The following is a 27,787-nucleotide window of genomic DNA, read 5'->3' as shown; positions in this document are numbered from 1 at the left end:
CCAATTTTATATACCTTCAATGAATGCAGTTTTAATGTTTGATTTATTTTCATGTCCAATACTGAGAATACTGGGTCTTGGGGAGAAGGTTCACTCCATAACCCCCACCCCCTCTAACTATGAAAACCTATTTTCACTTCATTAAAACGAAAAGCCCTTACTTGAAATGAATACTCAGCAACAGCAGCATAGTATTCACCCTGCCCCTTTAACCAATCATGACTTGTTGTTTTGATAGGTGGTGCTAGTGATGACAACAAGCGCCATATAAGGTAGGGACCACCAAATGCAACAGCAAAAAACATAATTATTGGCCATGAAGACTTGGAAGCTTTAATATCAGCTTCTGTAGATGAAGTTGCAGATGAATGATTGATGAGCCCAGTTGTACGCCAGGCTGCCTCTAAGCTTGGGTCTTGGAATCTTAAACCTGCAAAAGACACATGTATGAAAATTGGGATACTCTTATGTATGATATTCATACATGCATGCACTATCCTTTCCCTTAGAAACAAAGCCAAAAATATCAAAATCTTTCAACATCCTTTCTATGCAAAAGTCACTTCTCCCTCAATACATATATAACAATAACTGAAACTGAAGTTCTCTGTTTACCCTGGCTTTCTTATCCTTCAAAATACTGTCTAATTAATACCAGATATCTACCATGTAAAGTACAAAGATTTTCAGGTTCCTCCAAAATATATATTCATTCATAAGGATCTTCAGGTTTCATAAATAGATTTTCTGGGGTTCTCTGCACTCTGCAAATGTTTCAGAAAATCCTGTAGACACAAGTATGCTCTGAATGCTTAAAATGGCACACCTGCTACAGACAGAACTATGATGTTCTTAACAAAAGCACTCAACCTTAGCCCTTAACCTTTACACAAAAGAGTATTTCCAGTTAAGAGATACTTCACTGTTTTTCATTACTTCTCCATTTTCTTTGGCAGTAAGTAAACAGAATCAACAAAGATGAGCATACACTCAACTTTCCATAAACATTCAGCACTCACATAAAACAAATTTATACAAATAACAACCCAACAACATAAAACAAAGGTTCACATGAGAGAAATAAGCAGTGTCATACACCTGAAGTATTTATTCAACTTATATTCTAACGAGCAAATCTATACCAGTGCACAACCTTATATACATGCCTCATTCATGCCTCTCTGGGTTAGGTATATGTCTGACTGTGGTTCAGGAGTATCAAACACACCTCCAGGACACAAGTACATTCAAACAATTCTTACTTCGATACAAATCTTCCAGGAAACAACAAAAAACAGATATTCCACAAGCATGCAATATAATATTTAAAGGCCTTAATACTTCCCATCCCTTTCTACAAGTAAAGATTATTCATATTATAAGTAGAGTAGTGGCACAATGAGTACCTTCAAAATCATTATTTCAAACATGTCATATGTAGAGTTATGGCACAATGAGTACCTTCAAAATCATGATTTCAAACATATGTAGAGTAGTGGCACAATGAGTACCTTCAAAATCATGATTTCAAACATATCATATATATATAGTAGTGGCACAATGAGTACCTTCAAAATCATGATTTCAAACATATTATATGTAGCGTAGTGGAAAATGAGTACCTTCAAGATCACGATTTCAAACATATTATATGTAGAGTAGTGGCACAATGAGTAGCTTCAAAATCATGATTTCAAATCACATTTTTATTCTGACAACCCTTTCATAAACATTATCCTATATGTCCATATTCAAAGCTACTTTACATAAATTTGATTTTACTAAGGCTTAAATTCTTACAATGACATCTGTTTAGAATTTCATGTATCTTCAAAAAAGTTACAGTTCATATTCCAATGTGAAAAATATGAACAATTAAGGACATATTCCATTTCACAAGTAGAGACTAAGTAATAAAAAATGACATCAATTCTTTCTACAAAATCTTAAAATGATATTTCTCCTCAAACTAGTTTACAGTATACAACATATTCCTGCAAACACCTTCAACTTTCTTGTAAAGAGTAGTTATTCACATGGTTTGGCCAGCTGCAATGAATTTTCCCTCATTGAAAGATGGAAGAGGGTCAATATAATTAAATCTTTTAAATTTGTAGATGAAAATGTTAAAAGTAAAGAGCTCTTTGAAATCAGTAAAGGAAGATCACCGAATGGTTAGAGGAAGAGAAAAGCTAAAATGATGTGAAGTAATCTACAGTAACATGGTGGGTAAAAGAAGTAGGCAAAGTGATACAAATCAAAACTTAAACAGCATTTATGATAATAAAGTTCAAATGATGGGACCAAACAAGTGGAGACTTCTCATCAAATCTAAAGGTGGTTACTCTGTTTGCTACTGACATAAGACTAATGTTCACTGTCTTTCCAGTAACCTCTTCTTTGTTGTATGCCATCTATCTGGTACCTCATCTAACATCTTGCTTCTCTCTAAGACCCAATCTAATGATGTTCTCATTAGCCCTTGTCTCATATCTAACTATAATTTCTACTCATGATTCCGGTACAAAGGTGGTGTCTGCTTATTTCAACATCAACATGCCTCAAGGAACTTGAGTCCCCAAATTTTGATGTTATCTGACTTAAGGACTGTTGCCCAATTATCATTGTCTTCCTTTGTTTTGCATAATGTTCTCCTAATACTAAAAATCTTATAATTTTCTTTGACTATCTAAACTCTTGCAATGAGACCATGCCATGAAATCCTCCCATCTGCTAGCCGAGATCCTTTACCAAGGGGATTTTAAAGTTCACTTCTCTCATATGAATGGTGGGGGGGTATTGAAGCCCTCACATTTTTCCAATCTCTATGATCTACAACAAATTATCACCCATCTCACCCATATTCACGACCACAATGAACACTCTTCTAATATCTGATCTGTTTTTCACCTCTTGTCCTTCTCACTGTAGCAACACAATACTGCCCCAACTTGGTCATCTAACCTCACTCTCATAAATGTGCCTATTGTAATGGCACCTACACCTACAGCAGCCACTTCTAAATGTAACTGCTGGCACCTCCATGACGGCAGGAAAATGCAACATGTACAAAGACAAGTCTGAATGGAGCCTTGTATAATGGATATTCATTTAACAGAAATGAAGATAACATTCATCTATCAAATACAGTATACATCTTAGTTATCAATTTTTTTTTAAATCCATAAAACCTAGAGAATAAAAAGATGTTCTGGAAGGAGGTAAATAAAGTGCATAAGACAAGGGAGCAAATGGGAACTTCAGTGAAGGGGGCTAATGGGGAGGTGATAACAAGTAGTGGTGATATGAGGAGATGGAGTGAGTATTTTGAAGGTTTGTTGAATGTGTTTGATGATAGAGTGGCAGATATAGGGTGTTTTGGTCGAGGTGGTGTGCAAAGTGAGAGGGTTAGGGAAAATGATTTGGTAAACAGAGAAAAGGTAGTAAAAGCTTTGAGGAAGATGAAAGCCGGCAAGGCAGCAGGTTTGGATGGTATTGCAGAGGAATTTATTAAAAAAGGGGGTGACTGTATTGTTGACTGGTTGGTAAGGTTATTTAATGTATGTATGTCTCCATGGTTGTTTAATTTGTTTATGGATGGGGTTGTTAGGGAGGTGAATGCAAGAGTTTTGGAAAGAGGGGCAAGTATGAAGTCTGTTGGGGATGAGAGAGCTTGGGAGGTGAGTCAGTTGTTGTTCATTGATGATACAGCACTGGTGGCTGATTCATGTGAGAAACTGCAGAAGCTGGTGACTGAGTTTCGGAAAGTGTGTGAAAGAAGAAAGTTAAGAGTAAATGTGAATAAGACAACAAATGCCACATTCGTTCACACTCAGTCTCTAGCTGTCATGTAATAATGCACCGAAACCACAGCTCCCTTTCCACATCCAGGCCCCACACAACTTTCCATGGTTTACCCTAGACGCTTCACATGCTCTGGTTCAATCCACTGACAGCACGTCGACCCCGATATACCACATCGTTCCAATTCACTCTATTCCTTGCCCGCCTTTCACCCTCCTGCATGTTCAGGCCCCGATCACTCAAAATCTTTTTCACTCCATCTTTCCACCTCCAATTTGGTCTCCCACTTCTCCTCGTTCCCTCCACCTCTGACACATATATCCTCTTGGTCAATCTTTCCTCACTCATTCTCTCCATAAGACCAAACCATTTCAAAGCACCCTCTTCTGCTCTCTCAACCACACTTTTTATTACCACACATCTCTCTTACCCTATCATTTCTTATTCGATCAAACCACCTCACACCACATATTGTCCTCAAACATCTCATTACCAGCACATCCACCCTCCTCCGCACAACTCTATCTATAGCCCACGCCTAGCAACCATATAACATTGTTGGAACCACTATTCCTTCAAACATACCCATTCTTGCTTTCCGAGATAATGTTCTCGACTTCCACACATTCTTCAACGCTCCCAGAACTTTCACCCCCTCCCCAACCCTATGATTCACTTCCACTTCCATGCTTCCATCCGCTGCCAAATCCACTCCCAGATATCTAAAACACTTAACTTCCTCCAGTTTTTCTCCATTCAAACTTACCTCCCAATTGACTTGTCCCTCAACCATACTGTACGTAATAACCTTGCTCTTATTCACATTTCCTCTCAGCTTTCTTCTTTCATACACTTTATCAAACTCAGTCACCAGCTTCAGCAGTTTCTCACATGAATCAGCCACCAGCACTGTATCATCAGCGAACAACAACGGACTCACTTCCCAAGCTCTCTCATCCACAACAGACTTCATACTTGCCCCTCTTTCCAAAACTCTTGCATTCACCTCCCTAACAACTCCCATCCAGAAACAAATTCAACAACCATGGAGACATCAACCACCCCTGCCGCAATCCTACATTCACTGAGAACCAATCACTTTCCTCTCTTCCTCCACATACACATGCCTTACATCCTAAATAAAATCTTTTCACTGCTTCTAACAACTTGCCTCCCACACCATATATTCTTAATACCTTCCACAGAGCATCTCTATCAACTCTACCATATGCCTTCTCCACATCCATAAAAGCTACATACAAATCCATTTGCTTTTCTAAGTATTTCTCACATACATTCTTCAAAGCAAACACCTGACCCACACATCCTCTACCACTTCTGAAACCACACTGCTCTTCCCCACTCTGATGCTCTGTACATGCCTTCACCCTCTCAATCAATATCCCCCCATATAGTTTCCCAGGAATACTCAACAAACTTATACCTCTGTAATTTGAGCACTCACTTTTATCCCCTTTGCCTTTGTACAATGGCACTATGCAAGCATTCCGCCAATCCTCAGGCACCTCACCAAGAATCATACATACATTGAATAACCTTACCAACCAGTCAACAATACAGTCACCCCCTTTTTTAATCAATTCCACTGCAATACCATCCAAACCTGCTGCCTTGCCGGCTTTCATCTTCCGCAAAGCTTTTACTACCTCTTCTCTGTTTACCAAATCATTTTCCCCAACCCTCTCACTTTGCACACCACCTCGACCAAAACACCCTATATCTGCCACTCTATCATCAAACACATTCAAAAAACCTTCAAAATACTCACTCCATCTCCTCACATCACCACTACTTGTTATCATCTCCCCATCTGCCCCCTTCACTGAAGTTCCCATTTGTTCCCTTGTCTTATGCACTTTATTTACCTCCTTCCAAAACATCTTTTTATTCTCCCGAGAATTTAATGATACTCTCTCACTCCAACTCTCATTTGCCCTCTTTTTCATCTCTTGCACCTTTCTCTTGACCTCCTGCCTATTTCATTTATACATCTCCCACTCATTTGCATTATTTCCCTGCAAAAATTGTCCAAATGCCTCTCTCTTCTCTTTCACTAATAATCTTACTTCTTCATCCCACCACTCACTACCCTTTCTGATCTGCCCACCTCTCACGCTTCTCATGCCACAAGCATCTTTTGCGCAAGTCATCACTGCTTCCCTAAATACATCCCATTCCTCCCCCGCTTCCCTTACATTCTTTGTTCTCACCTTTTTCCAATCTGTACTCATTCTCTCCTGGTACTTCCTCATACAAGTCTCCTTCCAAAGCTCACTTACTCTCATCACTCTCTTCACCCCAACCTTCTCTCTTCTTTTCTGAAAACCTCTACAAATCTTCACCTTTGCCTCCACAAGATAATGATCAGGCATCCCTCCAGTTGCACCTCTCAGCACATTAACATCCATAAGTCTCTCTTTCACGCACCTATACATTAACAACTAATCCAATAACGCTCTCTGGCCATCTCTCCTACTTATTACCTATACTTACGTATATCTCTCTTTTTAAACCAGGTATTCCCAATCACCAGTCGTTTTTCAGCACATAAATCTACAAGTTCTTCACCATTTCCATTTAAAACACTGAATACCCCATGTACACCAATTATTCCCTCAACTGCCACATTACTCACCTTTGCATTTAAACCACCCATCACTATAACCCGGTCTCATGCATCAAAACTACTAACACACTCACTAAGCTGCTCCCAAAACACTTGCCTCTCATGATCTTTCTTCTCATGCCCAGGTGCATATGCACCAATAATCACCCATCTCCCTCCATCAACTTTCAGTTTTATCCATATCAATCTAGAGTTTACTTTCTTACACTCTATCACATACTCCCACCACTCCTGTTTCAGGAGTAGTGCTACTCCTTCCCTTGCTCTTGTCTTCTCACTAACCCCTGACTTTACTCCCAAGACATTCCCAAATCACTCTTTCCCCTTTACCCTTGAGCTTCATTTCACTCAGAGCCAAAACATCCAGGTTCCTTTCCTCAAACATATTACCTATCTCTCCTTTTTTCTCATCTTGGTTACATCCACACACATTTAGACACCCCAATCTGAGCCTTTGAGGAGGATGAGCACTCCCCGCGTGACTCCTTCTTCTGTTTCCCCCTTAGAAAGTTAAAATACAAGGAGGGGAGGGTTTCCAGCCCCCCGCTCCAATCCCCTTTGGTCGCCTTCTACGACACATGAGGAATGCATGGGAAGTATTCTTTCTCCCCTATCCCCAGGGATAAAGATGTACAAAATAAAAGACATAGCATCTCTAACCTGTTAATTTCTTCACAGCCAGCTTGTCATGAACTTACCAACTAGATACAGAAGTTTTCTGTACAGCCAACGAAGACTTCTTACGACAGCAAAAGCAGAAAATATTTGAGCAAAATGAGACTTCATTCTGGAGAAATGTTCAGCAACTCGTAATACTGCACAAAATGAACTGTGTGGGAGAGAAAACAATTTGCTTAATCATAATACTAGATGAGAATTTCCTTTTACCTAAATCTCTTAACATACCTGCTAAGAATATAGTCACTAAGTAACTGGAAGGACTGGCAGACATACATAACAAAGAGGAGTAAAACAGACAGGAAACTAAATTAATAAGTTTGCTGGGACTTTCTGAAGGGGATCAGTAACTGTAAATGAAAAAGATGGTGTAAATATTTTCTCCAGATACCTGTCTCTCATCAACCAACTGCCTAGTGTCCAGCTAATGGGTCTTTCAGACTCAACTACAAACCTAAAAGGTTCTAAAATATCTGAAGAAAACAAATTGCAGTACTGCATACCCCTTCACTGTGCTTGTAACACCCTAAAGACTCACTAAACCCAAATTGCTAAAACATATTTCTTTTCCCTTACGCGCTGCCATCATGGTTGTTCAACTTAAGGTTTATGTTTCATCATTTAAAGATGGGAACACCAGATGTTACATAACATGTACAGATCTTCTCAATATCCATGCTTAAACATTTTCCTGCATAAATCACATTTATGTAATAGGCCTTTTATTTCCCTTTACAACATAAATCCCAAAAATGCCACAGCAGTAGAAATGTGTTACCCTCCGCCGAGTCATGCCATAACTTTCGAGGGTCTTCAAAATGGGCACTACAAATCCAAAAGTGCTGCCACATGTAAACAAAGACGTGAAGTACAACTATATATATGCAGCTCACAAAAGGTAAATGCAAGAGTTTTGGAAAGAGGGGCAAGTATGAAGTCTGTTGGGGATGAGAGAGCTTGGGAAGTGAGTCAGTTGTTGTTCGCTGATGATACAGCGCTGGTGGCTGATTCATGTGAGAAACTGCAGAAGCTGGTGACTGAGTTTGGTAAAGTGTGTGGAAGAAGAAAGTTAAGAGTAAATGTGAATAAGAGCAAGGTTATTAGGTACAGTAGGGTTGAGGGTCAAGTCAATTGGGAGGTGAGTTTGAATGGAGAAAAACTGGAGGAAGTGAAGTGTTTTAGATATCTGGGAGTGGATCTGGCAGCGGATGGAACCATGGAAGCGGAAGTGGATCATAGGGTGGGGGAGGGGGCGAAAATTCTGGGGGCCTTGAAGAATGTGTGGAAGTCGAGAACATTATCTCGGAAAGCAAAAATGGGTATGTTTGAAGGAATAGTGGTTCCAACAATGTTGTATGGTTGCGAGGCGTGGGCTATGGATAGAGTTGTGCGCAGGAGGATGGATGTGCTGGAAATGAGATGTTTGAGGACAATGTGTGGTGTGAGGTGGTTTGATCGAGTGAGTAACGTAAGGGTAAGAGAGATGTGTGGAAATAAAAAGAGCATGGTTGAGAGAGCAGAAGAGGGTGTTTTGAAGTGGTTTGGGCACATGGAGAGAATGAGTGAGGAAAGATTGACCAAGAGGATATATGTGTCGGAGGTGGAGGGAACGAGGAGAAGAGGGAGACCAAATTGGAGGTGGAAAGATGGAGTGAAAAAGATTTTGTGTGATCGGGGCCTGAACATGCAGGAGGGTGAAAGGAGAGCAAGGAATAGAGTGAATTGGAGCGATGTGGTATACCGGGGTTGACGTGCTGTCAGTGGATTGAATCAAGGCATGTGAAGCGTCTGGGGTAAACCATGGAAAGCTGTGGAGGTATGTATATTTGCGTGTGTGGACGTATGTATATACATGTGTATGGGGGTGGGTTGGGCCATTTCTTTCGTCTGTTTCCTTGCGCTACCTCGCAAACGCGGGAGACAGCGACAAAGTATAATATATATATAAATATCACAAAAGAAAGTTACCGTTTATCTTTCCATGTTTTGAGGTTGATTCTATTAATCTAGTGATGATTTATATTATTATTATTATTATCATTTTGCTTTGTCGCTGTCTCCCGTGTTTGCGAGGTAGCACAAGGAAACAGACGAAAGAAAAGGCCCAACCCACCCCCATACACATGTATATACATACACGTCCACACACGCAAATATACATACCCATACATCTCAATGAACACATATATATATACACACAGACACATACATATATACACATGCACACAATTCACACTGTCTGCCTTTATTCATTCCCATCACCACCTCGCCACACATGGAATAACATCCCCCTCCCCCCTCATGTGTGCGAGGTATCGCTAGGAAAAGACAACAAAGGCCCCATTCGTTCACACTCAGTCTCTAGCTGTCATGCAATAATGCCCAAAACCACAGCTCCCTTTCCACATCCAGGCCCCACAGAACTTTCCATGGTTTACCCCAGACGCTTCACATGCCCTGATTCAATCCATTGACAGCACGTCAACCCCGGTATACCACATTGATCCAATTCACTCTATTCCTTGCCCGCCTTTCACCCTCCTGCATGTTCAGGCCCCGATCACTCAAAATCTTTTTCACTCCATCTTTCCACCTCCAATTAGGTCTCCCACTTCTCGTTCCCTCCACCTCCGAAACATATATCCTCTTGGTCAATCTTTCCTCACTCATTCTCTCCATGTGCCCAAACCATTTCAAAACACCCTCTTCTGCTCTCTCAACACACTCTTCTTATTTCCACACATCTCTCTTACCCTTACGTTACTTACTCGATCAAACCACCTCACACCACATATTGTCCTCAAACATCTCATTTCCAGCACATCCACCCTCCTGCACACAACTCTATCCATAGCCCATGCCTCGCAACCATACAACATTGTTGGAACCACTATTCCTTCAAACATACCCATTTTTGCTTTCCGAGATAATGTTCTCGACTTCCACACATTCTTCAAGGCTCCCTGGATTTTCACCCCCTCCCCAACCCTATGATTCACTTCCACTTCCATGCTTCCATCCGCTGCCAAATCCACTCCCAGATATCTAAAACACTTCACTTCCTCCAGTTTTTCTCCATTCAAACTTACCCCAATTGACTTGTCCCTCAACCATACTGTACGTAATAACCTTGCTCTTATTCACATTTCCTCTCAGCTTTCTTCTTTCATACACTTTATCAAACTCAGTCACCAGCTTCAGCAGTTTCTCACATGAATCAGCCACCAACACTGTATCATCAGCGAACAACAACGGACTCACTTCCCAAGCTCTCTCATCCACAACAGACTTCATACTTGCCCCTCTTTCCAAAACTCTTGCATTCACCTCCCTAACAACTCCCATCCAGAAACAAATTCAACAACCATGGAGACATCAACCACCCCTGCCGCAATCCTACATTCACTGAGAACCAATCACTTTCCTCTCTTCCTCCACATACACATGCCTTACATCCTAAATAAAATCTTTTCACTGCTTCTAACAACTTGCCTCCCACACCATATATTCTTAATACCTTCCACAGAGCATCTCTATCAACTCTACCATATGCCTTCTCCACATCCATAAAAGCTACATACAAATCCATTTGCTTTTCTAAGTATTTCTCACATACATTCTTCAAAGCAAACACCTGACCCACACATCCTCTACCACTTCTGAAACCACACTGCTCTTCCCCACTCTGATGCTCTGTACATGCCTTCACCCTCTCAATCAATATCCCCCCATATAGTTTCCCAGGAATACTCAACAAACTTATACCTCTGTAATTTGAGCACTCACTTTTATCCCCTTTGCCTTTGTACAATGGCACTATGCAAGCATTCCGCCAATCCTCAGGCACCTCACCAAGAATCATACATACATTGAATAACCTTACCAACCAGTCAACAATACAGTCACCCCCTTTTTTAATCAATTCCACTGCAATACCATCCAAACCTGCTGCCTTGCCGGCTTTCATCTTCCGCAAAGCTTTTACTACCTCTTCTCTGTTTACCAAATCATTTTCCCCAACCCTCTCACTTTGCACACCACCTCGACCAAAACACCCTATATCTGCACTCTATCATCAAACACATTCAACAAACCTTCAAAATACTCACTCCATCTCCTCACATCACCACTACTTGTTATCATCTCCCCATCTGCCCCCTTCACTGAAGTTCCCATTTGTTCCCTTGTCTTATGCACTTTATTTACCTCCTTCCAAAACATCTTTTTATTCTCCCGAGAATTTAATGATACTCTCTCACTCCAACTCTCATTTGCCCTCTTTTTCATCTCTTGCACCTTTCTCTTGACCTCCTGCCTATTTCATTTATACATCTCCCACTCATTTGCATTATTTCCCTGCAAAAATTGTCCAAATGCCTCTCTCTTCTCTTTCACTAATAATCTTACTTCTTCATCCCACCACTCACTACCCTTTCTGATCTGCCCACCTCTCACGCTTCTCATGCCACAAGCATCTTTTGCGCAAGTCATCACTGCTTCCCTAAATACATCCCATTCCTCCCCCGCTTCCCTTACATTCTTTGTTCTCACCTTTTTCCAATCTGTACTCATTCTCTCCTGGTACTTCCTCATACAAGTCTCCTTCCAAAGCTCACTTACTCTCATCACTCTCTTCACCCCAACCTTCTCTCTTCTTTTCTGAAAACCTCTACAAATCTTCACCTTTGCCTCCACAAGATAATGATCAGGCATCCCTCCAGTTGCACCTCTCAGCACATTAACATCCATAAGTCTCTCTTTCACGCACCTATAAATTAACAACTAATCCAATAACGCTCTCTGGCCATCTCTCCTACTTATTACCTATACTTACGTATATCTCTCTTTTTAAACCAGGTATTCCCAATCACCAGTCGTTTTTCAGCACATAAATCTACAAGTTCTTCACCATTTCCATTTAAAACACTGAATACCCCATGTACACCAATTATTCCCTCAACTGCCACATTACTCACCTTTGCATTTAAATCACCCATCACTATAACCCGGTCTCATGCATCAAAACTACTAACACACTCACTCAGCTGCTCCCAAAACACTTGCCTCTCATGATCTTTCTTCTCATGCCCAGGTGCATATGCACCAATAATCACCCATCTCCCTCCATCAACTTTCAGTTTTATCCATATCAATCTAGAGTTTACTTTCTTACACTCTATCACATACTCCCACCACTCCTGTTTCAGGAGTAGTGCTACTCCTTCCCTTGCTCTTGTCTTCTCACTAACCCCTGACTTTACTCCCAAGACATTCCCAAATCACTCTTTCCCCTTTACCCTTGAGCTTCATTTCACTCAGAGCCAAAACATCCAGGTTCCTTTCCTCAAACATATTACCTATCTCTCCTTTTTTCTCATCTTGGTTACATCCACACACATTTAGACACCCCAATCTGAGCCTTTGAGGAGGATGAGCACTCCCCGCGTGACTCCTTCTTCTGTTTCCCCCTTAGAAAGTTAAAATACAAGGAGGGGAGGGTTTCCAGCCCCCCGCTCCAATCCCCTTTAGTCGCCTTCTACGACACATGAGGAATGCATGGGAAGTATTCTTTCTCCCCTATCCCCAGGGATAAAGATGTACAAAATAAAAGACATAGCATCTCTAACCTGTTAATTTCTTCACAGCCAGCTTGTCATGAACTTACCAACTAGATACAGAAGTTTTCTGTACAGCCAACGAAGACTTCTTACGACAGCAAAAGCAGAAAATATTTGAGCAAAATGAGACTTCATTCTGGAGAAATGTTCAGCAACTCGTAATACTGCACAAAATGAACTGTGTGGGAGAGAAAACAATTTGCTTAATCATAATACTAGATGAGAATTTCCTTTTACCTAAATCTCTTAACATACCTGCTAAGAATATAGTCACTAAGTAACTGGAAGGACTGGCAGACATACATAACAAAGAGGAGTAAAACAGACAGGAAACTAAATTAATAAGTTTGCTGGGACTTTCTGAAGGGGATCAGTAACTGTAAATGAAAAAGATGGTGTAAATATTTTCTCCACCAGATACCTGTCTCTCATCAACCAACTGCCTAGTGTCCAGCTAATGGGTCTTTCAGACTCAACTATAAACCTAAAAGGTTCTAAAATATCTGAAGAAAACAAATTGCAGTACTGCATACCCCTTCACTGTGCTTGTAACACCCTAAAGACTCACTAAACCCAAATTGCTAAAACATATTTCTTTTCCCTTACGCACTGCCATCATGGTTGTTCAACTTAAGGTTTATGTTTCATCATTTAAAGATGGGAACACCAGATGTTACATAACATGTACAGATCTTCTCAATATCCATGCTTAAACATTTTCCTGCATAAATCACATTTATGTAATAGGCCTTTTATTTCCCTTTACAACATAAATCCCAAAAATGCCACAGCAGTAGAAATGTGTTACCCTCCGCCGAGTCATGCCATAACTTTCGAGGGTCTTCAAAATGGGCACTACAAATCCAAAAGTGCTGCCACATGTAAACAAAGACGTGAAGTACGACTATATATATGCAGCTCACAAAAGGTAAATGCAAGAGTTTTGGAAAGAGGGGCAAGTATGAAGTCTGTTGGGGATGAGAGAGCTTGGGAAGTGAGTCAGTTGTTGTTCGCTGATGATACAGCGCTGGTGGCTGATTCATGTGAGAAACTGCAGAAGCTGGTGACTGAGTTTGGTAAAGTGTGTGGAAGAAGAAAGTTAAGAGTAAATGTGAATAAGAGCAAGGTTATTAGGTACAGTAGGGTTGAGGGTCAAGTCAATTGGGAGGTGAGTTTGAATGGAGAAAAACTGGAGGAAGTGAAGTGTTTTAGATATCTGGGAGTGGATCTGGCAGCGGATGGAACCATGGAAGCGGAAGTGGATCATAGGGTGGGGGAGGGGGCGAAAATTCTGGGGGCCTTGAAGAATGTGTGGAAGTCGAGAACATTATCTCGGAAAGCAAAAATGGGTATGTTTGAAGGAATAGTGGTTCCAACAATGTTGTATGGTTGCGAGGCGTGGGCTATGGATAGAGTTGTGCGCAGGAGGATGGATGTGCTGGAAATGAGATGTTTGAGGACAATGTGTGGTGTGAGGTGGTTTGATCGAGTGAGTAACATAAGGGTAAGAGAGATGTGTGGAAATAAAAAGAGCATGGTTGAGAGAGCAGAAGAGGGTGTTTTGAAGTGGTTTGGGCACATGGAGAGAATGAGTGAGGAAAGATTGACCAAGAGGATATATGTGTCGGAGGTGGAGGGAACGAGGAGAAGAGGGAGACCAAATTGGAGGTGGAAAGATGGAGTGAAAAAGATTTTGTGTGATCGGGGCCTGAACATGCAGGAGGGTGAAAGGAGAGCAAGGAATAGAGTGAATTGGAGCGATGTGGTATACCGGGGTTGACGTGCTGTCAGTGGATTGAATCAAGGCATGTGAAGCGTCTGGGGTAAACCATGGAAAGCTGTGGAGGTATGTATATTTGCGTGTGTGGACGTATGTATATACATGTGTATGGGGGTGGGTTGGGCCATTTCTTTCGTCTGTTTCCTTGCGCTACCTCGCAAATGCGGGAGACAGCGACAAAGTATAATATATATATAAATATCACAAAAGAAAGTTACCGTTTATCTTTCCATGTTTTGATGTTGATTCTATTAATCTAGTGATGATTTATATTATTATTATTATTATCATTTTGCTTTGTCGCTGTCTCCCGTGTTTGCGAGGTAGCACAAGGAAACAGACGAAAGAAAAGGCCCAACCCACCCCCATACACATGTATATACATACACGTCCACACACGCAAATATACATACCCATACATCTCAATGAACACATATATATATACACACAGACACATACATATATACACATGCACACAATTCACACTGTCTGCCTTTATTCATTCCCATCACCACCTCGCCACACATGGAATAACATCCCCCTCCCCCCTCATGTGTGCGAGGTATCGCTAGGAAAAGACAACAAAGGCCCCATTCGTTCACACTCAGTCTCTAGCTGTCATGCAATAATGCCCAAAACCACAGCTCCCTTTCCACATCCAGGCCCCACAGAACTTTCCATGGTTTACCCCAGACGCTTCACATGCCCTGATTCAATCCATTGACAGCACGTCAACCCCGGTATACCACATTGATCCAATTCACTCTATTCCTTGCCCGCCTTTCACCCTTCTGCATGTTCAGGCCCCGATCACTCAAAATCTTTTTCACTCCATCTTTCCACCTCCAATTAGGTCTCCCACTTCTCGTTCCCTCCACCTCCGAAACATATATCCTCTTGGTCAATCTTTCCTCACTCATTCTCTCCATGTGCCCAAACCATTTCAAAACACCCTCTTCTGCTCTCTCAACCACACTCTTCTTATTTCCACACATCTCTCTTACCCTTACATTACTTACTCGATCAAACCACCTCACACCACATATTGTCCTCAAACATCTCATTTCCAGCACATCCACCCTCCTGCGCACAACTCTATCCATAGCCCATGCCTCGCAACCATACAACATTGTTGGAACCACTATTCCTTCAAACATACCCATTTTTGCTTTCCGAGATAATGTTCTCGACTTCCACACATTCTTCAAGGCTCCCTGGATTTTTGCCCCCTCCCCCACCCTATGATTCACTTCCGTTTCCATGGTTCCATCCACTGCCAGATCCACTCCCAGATATCTAAAACACTTTACTTCCTCCAGTTTTTCTCCATTCAAACTTACCTCCAAATTGACTTGACCCTCAACCCTACTGTACCTAATAACCTTGCTCTTATTCACATTTACTCTTAACTTTCTTCTTTCACACACTTTATTTTTTTTTTTTTTTTTTTATACTTTGTCGCTGTCTCCCGCGTTTGCGAGGTAGCGCAAGGAAACAGACGAAAGAAATGGCCCAACCCCCCCCCCATACACATGTACATACACACGTCCACACACGCAAATATACATACCTACACAGCTTTCCATGGTTTACCCCAGACGCTTCACATGCCTTGCTTCAATCCACTGACAGCACGTCAACCCCTGTATACCACATGACACCAATTCACTCTATTTCTTGCCCTCCTTTCACCCTCCTGCATGTTCAGGCCCCGATCACACAAAATCTTTTTCACTCCATCTTTCCACCTCCAATTTGGTCTCCCTCTTCTCCTCGTTCCCTCCACCTCCGACACATATATCCTCTTGGTCAATCTCTCCTCACTCATTCTCTCCATGTGCCCAAACCATTTCAAAACACCCTCTTCTGCTCTCTCAACCACGCTCTTTTTATTTCCACACATCTCTCTTACCCTTACGTTACTTACTCGATCAAACCACCTCACACCACACATTGTCCTCAAACATCTCATTTCCAGCACATCCATCCTCCTGCGCACATCTCTATCCATAGCCCACGCCTCGCAACCATACAACATTGTTGGAACCACTATTCCCTCAAACATACCCATTTTTGCTTTCCGAGATAATGTTCTCGACTTCCACACATTTTTCAAGGCTCCCAAAATTTTCGCCCCCTCCCCCACCCTATGATCCACTTCCGCTTCCATGGTTCCATCCGCTGACAGATCCACTCCCAGATATCTAAAACACTTCACTTCCTCCAGTTTTTCTCCATTCAAACTCACCTCCCAATTGACTTGACCCTCACCCCTACTGTACCTAATAACCTTGCTCTTATTCACATTTACTCTCAACTTTCTTCTTCCACACACTTTACCAAACTCAGTCACCAGCTTCTGCAGTTTCTCACATGAATCAGCCACCAGCGCTGTATCATCAGCGAACAACAACTGACTCACTTCCCAAGCTCTCTCATCCCCAACAGACTTCATACTTGCCCCTCTTTCCAGGACTGTGATGGATACTGTGATAGTATTTTGATAGTATTTATTTATGTAAGATATAAAGTGTTTCCCATTTTATTAACTTTCTAAAATGGGAAACACTTTATATCTTACATAAATAAATACTATCAAAATACTATCACAGTATCCATTCTCTGCTTTACTATTATAATTCAGAGTTCTTGCAATAAGCTCCTAGAACTACTGTATGTATTAGCCTTTACAATTCTTATACGCATGGTCTTTCTATTAGACTACGTTGGTAAAACGTTTAATCTAGGGTTTTCATTTATAGACAATATACAGATGTGTTAACCTGTGGTATCCATAAGCATGTTTCATATCCCCTTATAAGCATACATAAGCCAGAAGTGCTACCTTTTCTTAGGTGAAGCATTCAAAATTTACATTTCATCAGCTGACTAATTATGCAGTAAGTCACCACTTATCAGTGTGGCTCTTCAACTCTTGTGTTCTAATTGAGATAGTAGTGATATTCTGTCAAAAGTTTTGCAGTAAATTGATAAAATGCCCGTGTACATACAGTATTTACAATCATGCTACTCCATTTAATCCATGTATACCATATTTGAGCTTTCATTTTTTTTTCTAGCACATTTTACATCCTCTTAAAAGCAAATATATAAGCCAGAAGGTTTCCTGGAGGGCTGTCTCATGTTAGCATGCATCATGCAGTGTTTATTTACATTCAATGAGCTGACTGATCATGCAGCAAGTTGCCATCTAAATCTCATGGGTCTTTATATGTTGTGTTTTTATCATTATATTGTTATCTATTGGTCAACTGTTCTTAATTACTATTTAACTACTATACTTTATTTTTCCTTCTATGCTGATTTAGGTCAGAGATCACAGAATAAACTGCTTAGCAGCATTTTCATGTTCAAGTTTATGACTTTCAAAATGTTTTGTTTTCCCACTACTATCACAAGAAGCATGAGGAAGAGCTGCGAATAATGCAGAACTTGAAGCCATTTGGCAATTTTTTTTAGGGAATGCTTTAATCAAGGCCATCCCAAGTGAGAAAAAAAGTGAGACATCACAAACTCATCAGGGCTCTACAAGTGTTTGTACAAGGACTCTTAAAAGCAAGAGAGATTATATGAAAAGGGGAAGACAAAAGAGGGAAGAGAATTCCATAACTTAGCTATTCAAGGGAAGGAGACATAATAAAAGTTAATCCTCAAGTGGCAAGCCTTCACACAGAAAATGTGGGAAGCAGCATCTAAATGTATACCACATGTCCAAACCTTGAGTTGCGAACACGTGCTGACAGTTCATAATAACAAAGGCCAAAATAATACCGAGAGAGAGAGAGAGAGAGAGAGAGAGAGAGAGAGAGAGAGAGAGAGAGAGAGAGAGAGAGAATTATTGTGGCCTACAGAAGGGGAAGGTTGAAGAGACATAATGCGAAAAGAATTAATAAAATGGAAATCAGTAAAGTTTATTTTCAAATTTTCAGGATCTGCTAACAAAGTCTGCAGTATCTCAATTCTGATCATGCGATTGCCACTTTCACAAGACACTGCCTTTACTAGAGCAACAAGCGGATCCAAAAAGTGATGCTGTCTTGTCTAGCTGACATGGAGGGGGAGGATGAGCCACCCTAGACATGTGAGCAGTATTCTGTACTTGGATGAATAAAACTCCTGTGGATATGAAGCATCTGCTCACAGAAAAAACAATTACAGCACAATTACAGCACCTGTGCAACATTTCCAGCTTGAAGATAGCAGACTGAGATGATTATGTGAAGTTTTCCTATCAGAGTGGAGGATATAGTTATGCAAATTTCTGTTATTACAGTGATGAACTCTGGTGTTTTAAAATCAAACAGAGGGAAATCATTTATTACATTTTTATTTTGCTTTGTCGCTGTCTCCCGTGTTAGCGAGGTAGCGCAAGGAAACAGACGAAAGAATGGCCCAACCCACCCGCATACAAGTGTATATACATACACATCCACACACAGCACATATGCAGACCTATACATCTCAATGTATGCATATATATACACACACAGGCATATACATATATATATTCATGTACATAATTCATACTGTCTGCCTTTATTCATTCCCATCGCCACCTTGCCACACATGGAATAACAACACCTTCCCCCTTCATGTGTGCAAGGTAGCGCTAGGAAAAAACCAACACAGGCCACATTCATTCACACTCAGTCTCTAGCTGTCATGTAATAATGCACCGAAACCACAGCTCCCTTTCCACATCCAGGCCCCACACAACTTTCCATGGTTTACTCCAGACGCTTCACATGCTCTGGTTCAATCAATTGACAGCACGTCAACCCCAGTATACCACATCATTCCAATTCACTCTATTCCTTGCATGCCTTTCACCCTCCTGCATGTTCAGACCCCGATCACTCAAAATCTTTTTCACTCCATCTTTCCACCTCCAATTTGGTCTCCCACTTCTCCTCGTTCCCTCCACCTGTGACACATATATCCTCTTTGTCAATCTTTCCTCACTCATTTTCTCTATGTGACCAAACCATTTCAAAACTCTTTTTATTACCACACATCTCTCTTACCCTATTATTACTTACTCGATCAAACCACCTCACACCACATATCATCCTCAAACATCTCATTTCCAGCACATCCACCCTCCTCCACACAAGTCTATTCATAGCCCAAGCCTTGCAACCATACAACATTGTTGGAACCACTATTCCTTCAAACATATCCATTTTTGCTTTCTGAGATGATGTTCTCAACTTCCACACATTCTTCAAGGCTCCCAGAATTTTCACTCCCTACCCCACCCTATGATTCACTTCCACTTCCATAGTTCCATCCGCTGCCAAATCCACTCCCAGATATCTAAAACACTTCACTTCCTCCAGTTTTTCTCCATTCAAACTTATTTTATTTTATTTATTTATTTTGCTTTATCGCTGTCTCCCGCGTTAGCGAGGTAGCGCAAGGAAACAGACGAAAGAATGGCCCAACCCACCTACATACACATGTATATACATACACGTCAACACACGCAAATATACATACCTATACATCACAATGTATACATATATATACACACACAGACATATACATATATACACATGTACATAATTCATACTGTCTGCCTTTATTTATTCCCATCGCCACCTCGCCACAAATGGAATAACATCTCCCTCCCCCCTCATGTTTGCGAGGTAGCGCTAGGAAAAGACAACAAAGGCCACATTCGTTCACACTCAGTCTCTAGCTGTCATGTAACAATGCACCGAAACCACAGCTCCCATTTCACATCAAGGCGCCACAGAACTTTCCATGGTTTACCCCAGACGCTTCACATGCCCTGATTCAATCCATTGACAGCACGTCGACCCCGGTATACCACATCATTCCAATTCACTCTATTCCTTGCACGCCTTTCACCCTCCTGCATGTTCAGGACCCGATCACTCAAAATCTTTTTCACTCCATTTTTCCACCTCCAATTTGGTCTCCCACTTCTCCTCGTTCCCTCCACCTCTGACACATATATCCTCTTTGTCAATCTTTCCTCACTCATTCTCTCCATGTGACCAAACCATTTCAAAACACCCTCTTCTGCTCTCTCAACCACACTCTTTTTATTTCCACACATCTCTCTTACCCTTACATTACTTACTCGATCAAACCACATCACACCACATATTGTCCTCAAACATCTCATTTCCAGCACATCCACCCTCCTGCGCACAACTCTATCCATAGCCCATGCCTCGCAACCATACAACATTGTTGGAACCACTATTCCTTCAAACATACCCATTTTTGCTTTCCGAGATAATGTTCTCGACTTCCACACATTCTTCAAGGCTCCCAGAATTTTCACCCCCTCCCCCACCCTATGATTCACTTCCACTTCCATGGTTCCATCCGCTGCCAGATCTACTCCCAGATATCTAAAACACTTCACTTCCTCCAGTTTTTCTCCATTCAAGCTTACCTCCCAATTGACTTGACCCTCTACCCTGCTGTACCTAATAACCTTGCTCTTATTCACATTTACTCTTAACTTTCTTCTTTCACACACTTTACCGAACTCAGTCACCAGCTTCTGCAGTTTCTCACATGAATCAGCCACCAGCGCAGTATCATCAGCGAACAACAACTGACTCACTTCCCAAGCTCTCTCATCCACAACAGACTGCATACTTGCCCCTCTCTCCAAAACTCTTGCATTCACCTCCCTAACAACCCCATCCATAAACAAATTAAACAACCATGGAGACATCACACATCCCTGCCGCACCCTGCCGCAAACCTACATTCACCGAGAACCAATCACTTTCCTCTCTTCCTACACGTACACATGCCTTACATCCTCGATAAAAGCTTTTCACTGCTTCTAACAACTTGCCTCCCACACCATATATTCTTAATACCTTCCACAGAGCATCTCTATCAACTCTATCATATGCCTTCTCCACATCCATAAATGCTACATACAAATCCATTTGCTTTTCTAAGTATTTCTCACATACATTCTTCAAAGCAAACACCTGATTCACACATCCTCTATCACTTCTGAAACCCCACTGCTCTTCCCCAATCTGATGCTCTGTACATACCTTCCCCCTCTCAATCAATACCCTCCCATATAATTTACCAGGAATACTCAACAAACTTATACCTCTGTAATTTGAGCACTCACTCTTATCCCCTTTGCCTTTGTAGAATGGCACTATGCAAGCATTCTGCCAATCCTCAGGCACCTCACCATGAATCATACATACATTAAATAACCTTACCAACCAGTCGACAATACAGTCACCCCCTTTTTTAATAAATTCCACTGCAATACCATCCAAACCTGCTGCCTTGCTGGCTTTCATCTTCCGCAAAGCTTTTACTACCTTTTCTCTGTTTACCAAATCATTTTCCCTAACCCTCTCACTTTGCACAATACCTCAACCAAAACACCCTATATCTGCCACTCTATCATCAAACACATTCAACAAACCTTCAAAATACTCACTCCATCTCCTTCTCATATCACCATTACTTGTTATCACCTCCCCATTAGCCCCCTTCACTGAAGTTCCCATTTGCTCCCTTGTCTTACGCACTTTATTTACCTCCTTCCAAAACATCTTTTTATTCTCCCTAAAACTTAATGATACTCTCTCACCCCAACTCTCATTTGCCCTCTTTTTCACCTCTTGCACCTTTCTCTTGACCTCCTGCCTCTTTCTTTTATACATCTCCCACTCATTTGCATTTTTTCCCTGCAAAAATCGTCCAAATGCCTCTCTCTTCTCTTTCACTAATAATCTTACTTCTTCATTCCACCACTCACTACCCTTTCTAATCAACCCACCTCCCACACTTCTCATGCCACAAGCATCTTTTGCGCAAGCCATCACTGGTTCCCTAAATACATCCCATTCCTCCCTCACTCCCATTACCTCCTTTGTTCTCACCTTTTTCCATTCTGAACTCAATCTCTCCTGGCACTTCCTCATACAAGTCTCCTTCCCAAGCTCACTTACTCTCACCACTCTCTTCAAACCATCATTCTCTCTTCTTTTCTGAAAACCCCTACAAATCTTCACCTTCGCCTCCACAAGATAATGATCAGACATCCCTCCAGGTGCACCTCTCAGCACATTAACATCCAAAAGTCTCTTTCATGCGCCTATCAATTAACACATAATCCAATAACGCTCTCTGGCCATTTCTCCTACTTACATAGGTATACTTACGTATATCTCGCTTTTTAACCCAGGTATTCCCAATCACCAGTCGTTTTTCAGCACATAAATCTACAAGCTCTTCACCATTTCCATTTACAACACTGAACACCCCATGTATACCAATTATTCCCTCAACTGCCACCTTACTCACCTTTGCATTTAAATCACCCATCACTATAACCCGGTCTTGTGCATCAAAACCACTAACACACTCACTCAGCTGCTCCCAAAACACTTGCCTCTCATGATCTTTCTTCTCATGCCCGGGTGCATATGCACCAATAATCACCCATCTCTCTCCATCAACTTTCAGTTTTACCCATATCAATCTAGAATTTACTTTCTTATACTCTATCACATACTCCCACAACTCCTGTTTCAGGAGTAGTGCTACTCCTTCCCTTACTCTTGTCCTCTCACTAACCCCTGACTTTACTCCCAAGACATTCCCAAACCACTCTTCCCCTTTACCCTTGAGCTTCGTTTCACTCAGAGCCAAAACATCCTGGTTCCTTTCCTCAAACATACTACCTATCTCTCCTTTTTTCTCATCTTGGTTACATCCACACACATTTAGACACCCCAATCTGAGCCTTCGAGGAGGATGAGCACTCCCCGTGTGACTCCTTCTTCTGTTTCCCCTTTTAGAAAGTCAAAATACAAGGAGGGGAGGGTTTCTGGCCCCAACGCTCCCGTCCCCTTTAGTCGCCTTCTACGACACATGAGGAATGCGTGGGAAGTATTCTTTCTCCCCTATCCCCATTCAAACTTATCTCCCAATTTACTTGACCCTCAACCCTACTGTACCTAATAACCTTACTCTTATTCACATTTACTCTCAACTTTCCACTTTCACACACTTTACCAAACTCAGTCACCAGCTTCTGCAGTTTCTCACATGAATCAGCCACCAGCGCTGTATCATCAGCGAACAACACCTGACTCACTTCCCAAGCTTTCTCATCCACAACAGACTGCATACTTGCCCCTCTTTCCAAAACTCTTGCATTCACCTCCCTAACAACCCCATCCATAAACAAATTAAACAACCATAGAGACATCAACCACCCCTACCACAAACCTACATTCACTGAGAACCATTTACTTTCCTCTCTTCCTACACGTACACATGCCTTACATCCTCGATAAAAGCTTTTCTCTGCTTCTAACAACTTGCCTCCCACACCTTATATTCTTAATACCTTCCACAGAGCATCTCTATCAACTCTATCATATGCCTTCTCCAGATCCATAAATGCTACATACAAATCCATTTGCTTTTCTAAGTATTTCTCACATACATTCTTCAAAACAAACACCTGATCCACACATCCTCTACCACTTCTGAAACCACACTGCTCTTCCCCAATCTGATGCTCTGTACATGCCTTCACCCTCTCAATCAATACTCTCCCATATAATATCCAAGGAATACTCAACAAACTTATACCTCTGTAATTTGAGCACTCACTCTTATCCCCTTTGCCTTTGTAGAATGGCACTATGCAAGCATTCTGCCAATCCTCAGGCACCTCACCATGAGTCATACATACATTAAATAACCTTACCAACCAGTCAACAATACAGTCACCCCCTTTTTTAATAAATTCCACTGCAATACCATCCAAACCTGCTGCCTTGCCGGCTTTCATCTTCCGCAAAGCTTTTACTACCTTTTCTCTGTTTACCAAATCATTTTCCCTATCCCTCTCACTTTGCACACCACCTCGACCAAAACACCCTATATATGCCACTCTATCATCAAACACATTCAACAAACCTTCAAAATACTCACTCCATCTCCTTCTCACATCACCACTACTTGTTATCACCTCCCCATTAGCCCCCTTCACTGAAGTTCCCATCTGTTCCTTTGTCTTACACACTTTATTTACGTCCTTCCAAAACATCTTTTTATTCTCCCTAAAATTTAATGATACTCTCTCACTCCAACTCTCATTTGCCCTCTCTTTCACCTCTTGCACCTTTCTCTTGACCTCCTGCCTCTTTCTTTTATACATCTCCCACTCATTTGCATTATTTCCTTGCAAAAATCGTCCAAATGCCTCTCTCTTCTCTTTCACTAATAATCTTACTTCTTCATCCCACCACTCACTACCCTTTCTAATCTGCCCACTTCCCACGCTTCTCATGCCACAAGCATCTTTTGCGCAAGCCATCACTGCTTCCCTAAATACATCCCATTCCTCCCCCGCTTCCCTTACGTCCTTTGTTCTCACCTTTTTCCATTCTGTATTCAGTCTCTCCTGGTACTTCCTCACACAAGTTTCCTTCCCAAGCTCACTTACTCTCACCACTCTCATCACTCCAACATTCTCTCTTCTTTTCTGAAAACCTCTACAAATCTTCACCTTCGCCTCCACGAGATAATGATCAGACATCCCTCCAGTTGCACCTCTCAGCACATTAACATCCAAAAGTCTCTCTTTCGCGTGCCTATCAATTAACACATAATCCAATAATAATATAAGAGTTAAAAGGGAGAAACTGCATGTAAGCACTATCATATTTCACAAGATTAATCATACCCACTTCAAAATGTTGCACAGGTCCAAACTGAGAGAAGAAATATGATCAATATGAGAGAGAGAGACTGAATATCAAAGGTAGGAGGGGTGAAGTGAGCTGAAGTATGTAAAGTGGAATTATCAGCATAAGAGTGATTAGAGTCAGAAGCAGAAAGAGATCATATATTATGAGAAGAAAAAGAATAAGTGATACGAAAGAATCCTGAGGAATACCACCATTGATAAGATAGGTGTAGGAAGTTGCTCCATTAATGACTGCTGTTATGGAACAGTCAGAAAGGAAACTATGCATCAGAAAACATAGAGAAGCAGTGAACCACAGAAAGGAAGTTCACACAGCATAGAGTTATGTCACACACTATCAAATGCTTTGGAGATGTTGAGGGCTATGACAAAAGTTTCACCAAAATTCCCAAAAGAGGACCAAAGGTGAGTTAAACAGGAGATTATAAATATCAATAGACCTAACATTACAAAATCCATACTGGTGATTTGAAAAAAGGGAATAGAACTCTAATCATGAAACATCAAAAGTATGAGCAATAGGGCACTAACTGAGAGGGTTAGAGTGGTCTCCTTTCTTTGGGATAGGCTGTTCCATGTGGTGCTTTCAAGAAGACCGGAAAGTCTGGGTTTTTAGACAGACAAAATAGGCATGCTAGCTCAGAGGCAAAGACAGACAAAATAAGCCAGCTAGCTCAGAGGCAATCTCCCTTAGAACTCAAGGAGGTATGCCATCTGAGCAGTAAACTTTGTCCACTTGGACCTGAGAAAGTACTGAAAGACCCTGCATAATGAAAATATAGGAGATGGAATGGTTTCTGTGAGAGGAGATGGAGGTGGAAGATTAGAATCTGAATCATCCAACACAAGTTAGAAGAAACCAAGACAAAAAAAGTGGCTTTATCAACTGAAGACTTAGCAACAGATTGATCATGTTGGAAAAGGGGCAGAAAGGTTGAAAGGTTGTTGGAGATGCTTTTAGTTGAGGACCAAAAGGATTTGTTAGTAAAAGACGAGGTAAAGTCAGCACAATTTCTTTTCATGAAAGTGCACATAGCTCCTTGAAGAACAGCTTTGCAGAAATTCCAACAAATTAATGATGAATGAGTTTCGGGGGAAGGAAACTGTTTCCTGGTCTGGTATGCCCTGTCCTTGATGTGGCAGGCACAGAGCATGACTGATAAACCATGACTGAGGAGAAAAAGATCTAAACAATGGGATGTAGGACTCCACCCCAGCTAAGTTAACCTTTATTATGTGTTCATCACAACACAGGCATACCAGCTAGAGAAGCAGTACCCATCCCAGGAAAAGTCAATGAAAATGCTATGAAAGAATAACCACAGAGGGTCTCCCTAAGTTGGCAATTCAATGGAGGGGATGCCCAAACAAAATTAAGAGAAAAAGGTTGTGATAAAAGGACCCTAAGGAAAAGATTAAGTGGGAAAAAGGGATACCCACACTCTCATGATTACCTTGTTCATACAGCCCTGAGGGGTGTATGTAGCAATTACAGGGGAGTAAGTCTGTTAAGAATACTAGGAAAAGTGTTTGCAACAACGCTGACTGATAGATTGATGGAACTGACTGAATGCAAAATAAGTGAAGAGTAAGGGGGTTTCAGGAAAGGTAGGGGATGTGTGGATCAAACTTTTGTGGTAAAGTTGATTGTGAAAAAGTATTCAACATAGGGTAAGAAGTTGTAAGAAGCTTGTATGGATCTGGGAAAAGCATATATCAGAGTCGAGTGAAATGCTTTATAGGATGTGTGAAGGATATATGGTGTAAGGGGACAACTATTGCATGGTGTGAAAGCCTGGGAAGGGAATCAGTTGTTGTTTACTGATGATACAGCACTGGTGGCAGATTCATGAAAAACTGCAGATGTTGGTGACAGTTTAAAAGATTGTGTGAAAGGAGGAAGTTGAGAGTAAATGTGAATAAAAGCAAGGTTATCATCATATTTAGCAGGGTTGAGAGACAGATTAGTTGGGGTTGCAAGTTTGAACGGTGAAAACTTGGAGGAAGTGAAGTGTTTTAGATACCTGGAAGTGGACATAACAGCAAATGGAACCATGGAAGCAGAAGTGAGTCACAGGATGGGGTGGGAGGCAAAGGTCCTGGGAGTGCTGAAGAATGTGCAGAGAGAGAGAGCATCATATTTTGAGGGCAAAAATGGGTGTCTGAAGGTACAAGAGTCCCAACAATACCATCTGAATGTGGATGGAGCCGGGTGGATGTGTTGAAAATTAAATGTTTGAGGACATTATGTGGTGTGATGTGATTTGACTGAGTGAGTAATAAAAGGATACAGGAGGGGTGTGGCTTTGCCTTCTGAACCTGTGCAAAAGTTAGTGTCTGTCTGTCCATGTATCCAGATTCAATGTAGCATCTATTCTTAAAAGTTCACTTTTCATGGTAGAGATTTTTCTCAAAGTGCTCAATTTTCACGGTAAAGCTTTTTCTCATAGTGATCACCTTCACCTGCATTAGCAAGGAAGAACCAG

General features: G+C 41.4%; 1 protein-coding gene across 1 annotated transcript in view; it reads right to left on the bottom strand.

The window, feature by feature from the left end:
* Nucleotides 1-27,787, bottom strand: part of Pex13 (peroxin 13) — a 137,422-nt gene that overhangs the window by 69,245 nt on the left and 40,390 nt on the right. Inside the window, exons 4-5 of the mRNA XM_071656740.1 lie at nucleotides 12,795-12,925; nucleotides 162-430 (exon numbers count right to left, since the gene is read on the bottom strand). Coding sequence (XP_071512841.1) covers nucleotides 162-430; nucleotides 12,795-12,925 — 400 coding nt within the window. The remainder of the gene's footprint in view (nucleotides 1-161; nucleotides 431-12,794; nucleotides 12,926-27,787) is intronic.

Source organism: Panulirus ornatus, chromosome 63, assembly GCF_036320965.1.
Source record: "Panulirus ornatus isolate Po-2019 chromosome 63, ASM3632096v1, whole genome shotgun sequence".
Classification (NCBI taxonomy): Eukaryota; Metazoa; Arthropoda; class Malacostraca; order Decapoda; family Palinuridae; genus Panulirus; species Panulirus ornatus.
The sequence above is the reverse complement of the archived record's forward strand: the minus strand, read 5'-3'. Positions and strand labels throughout refer to the sequence as shown.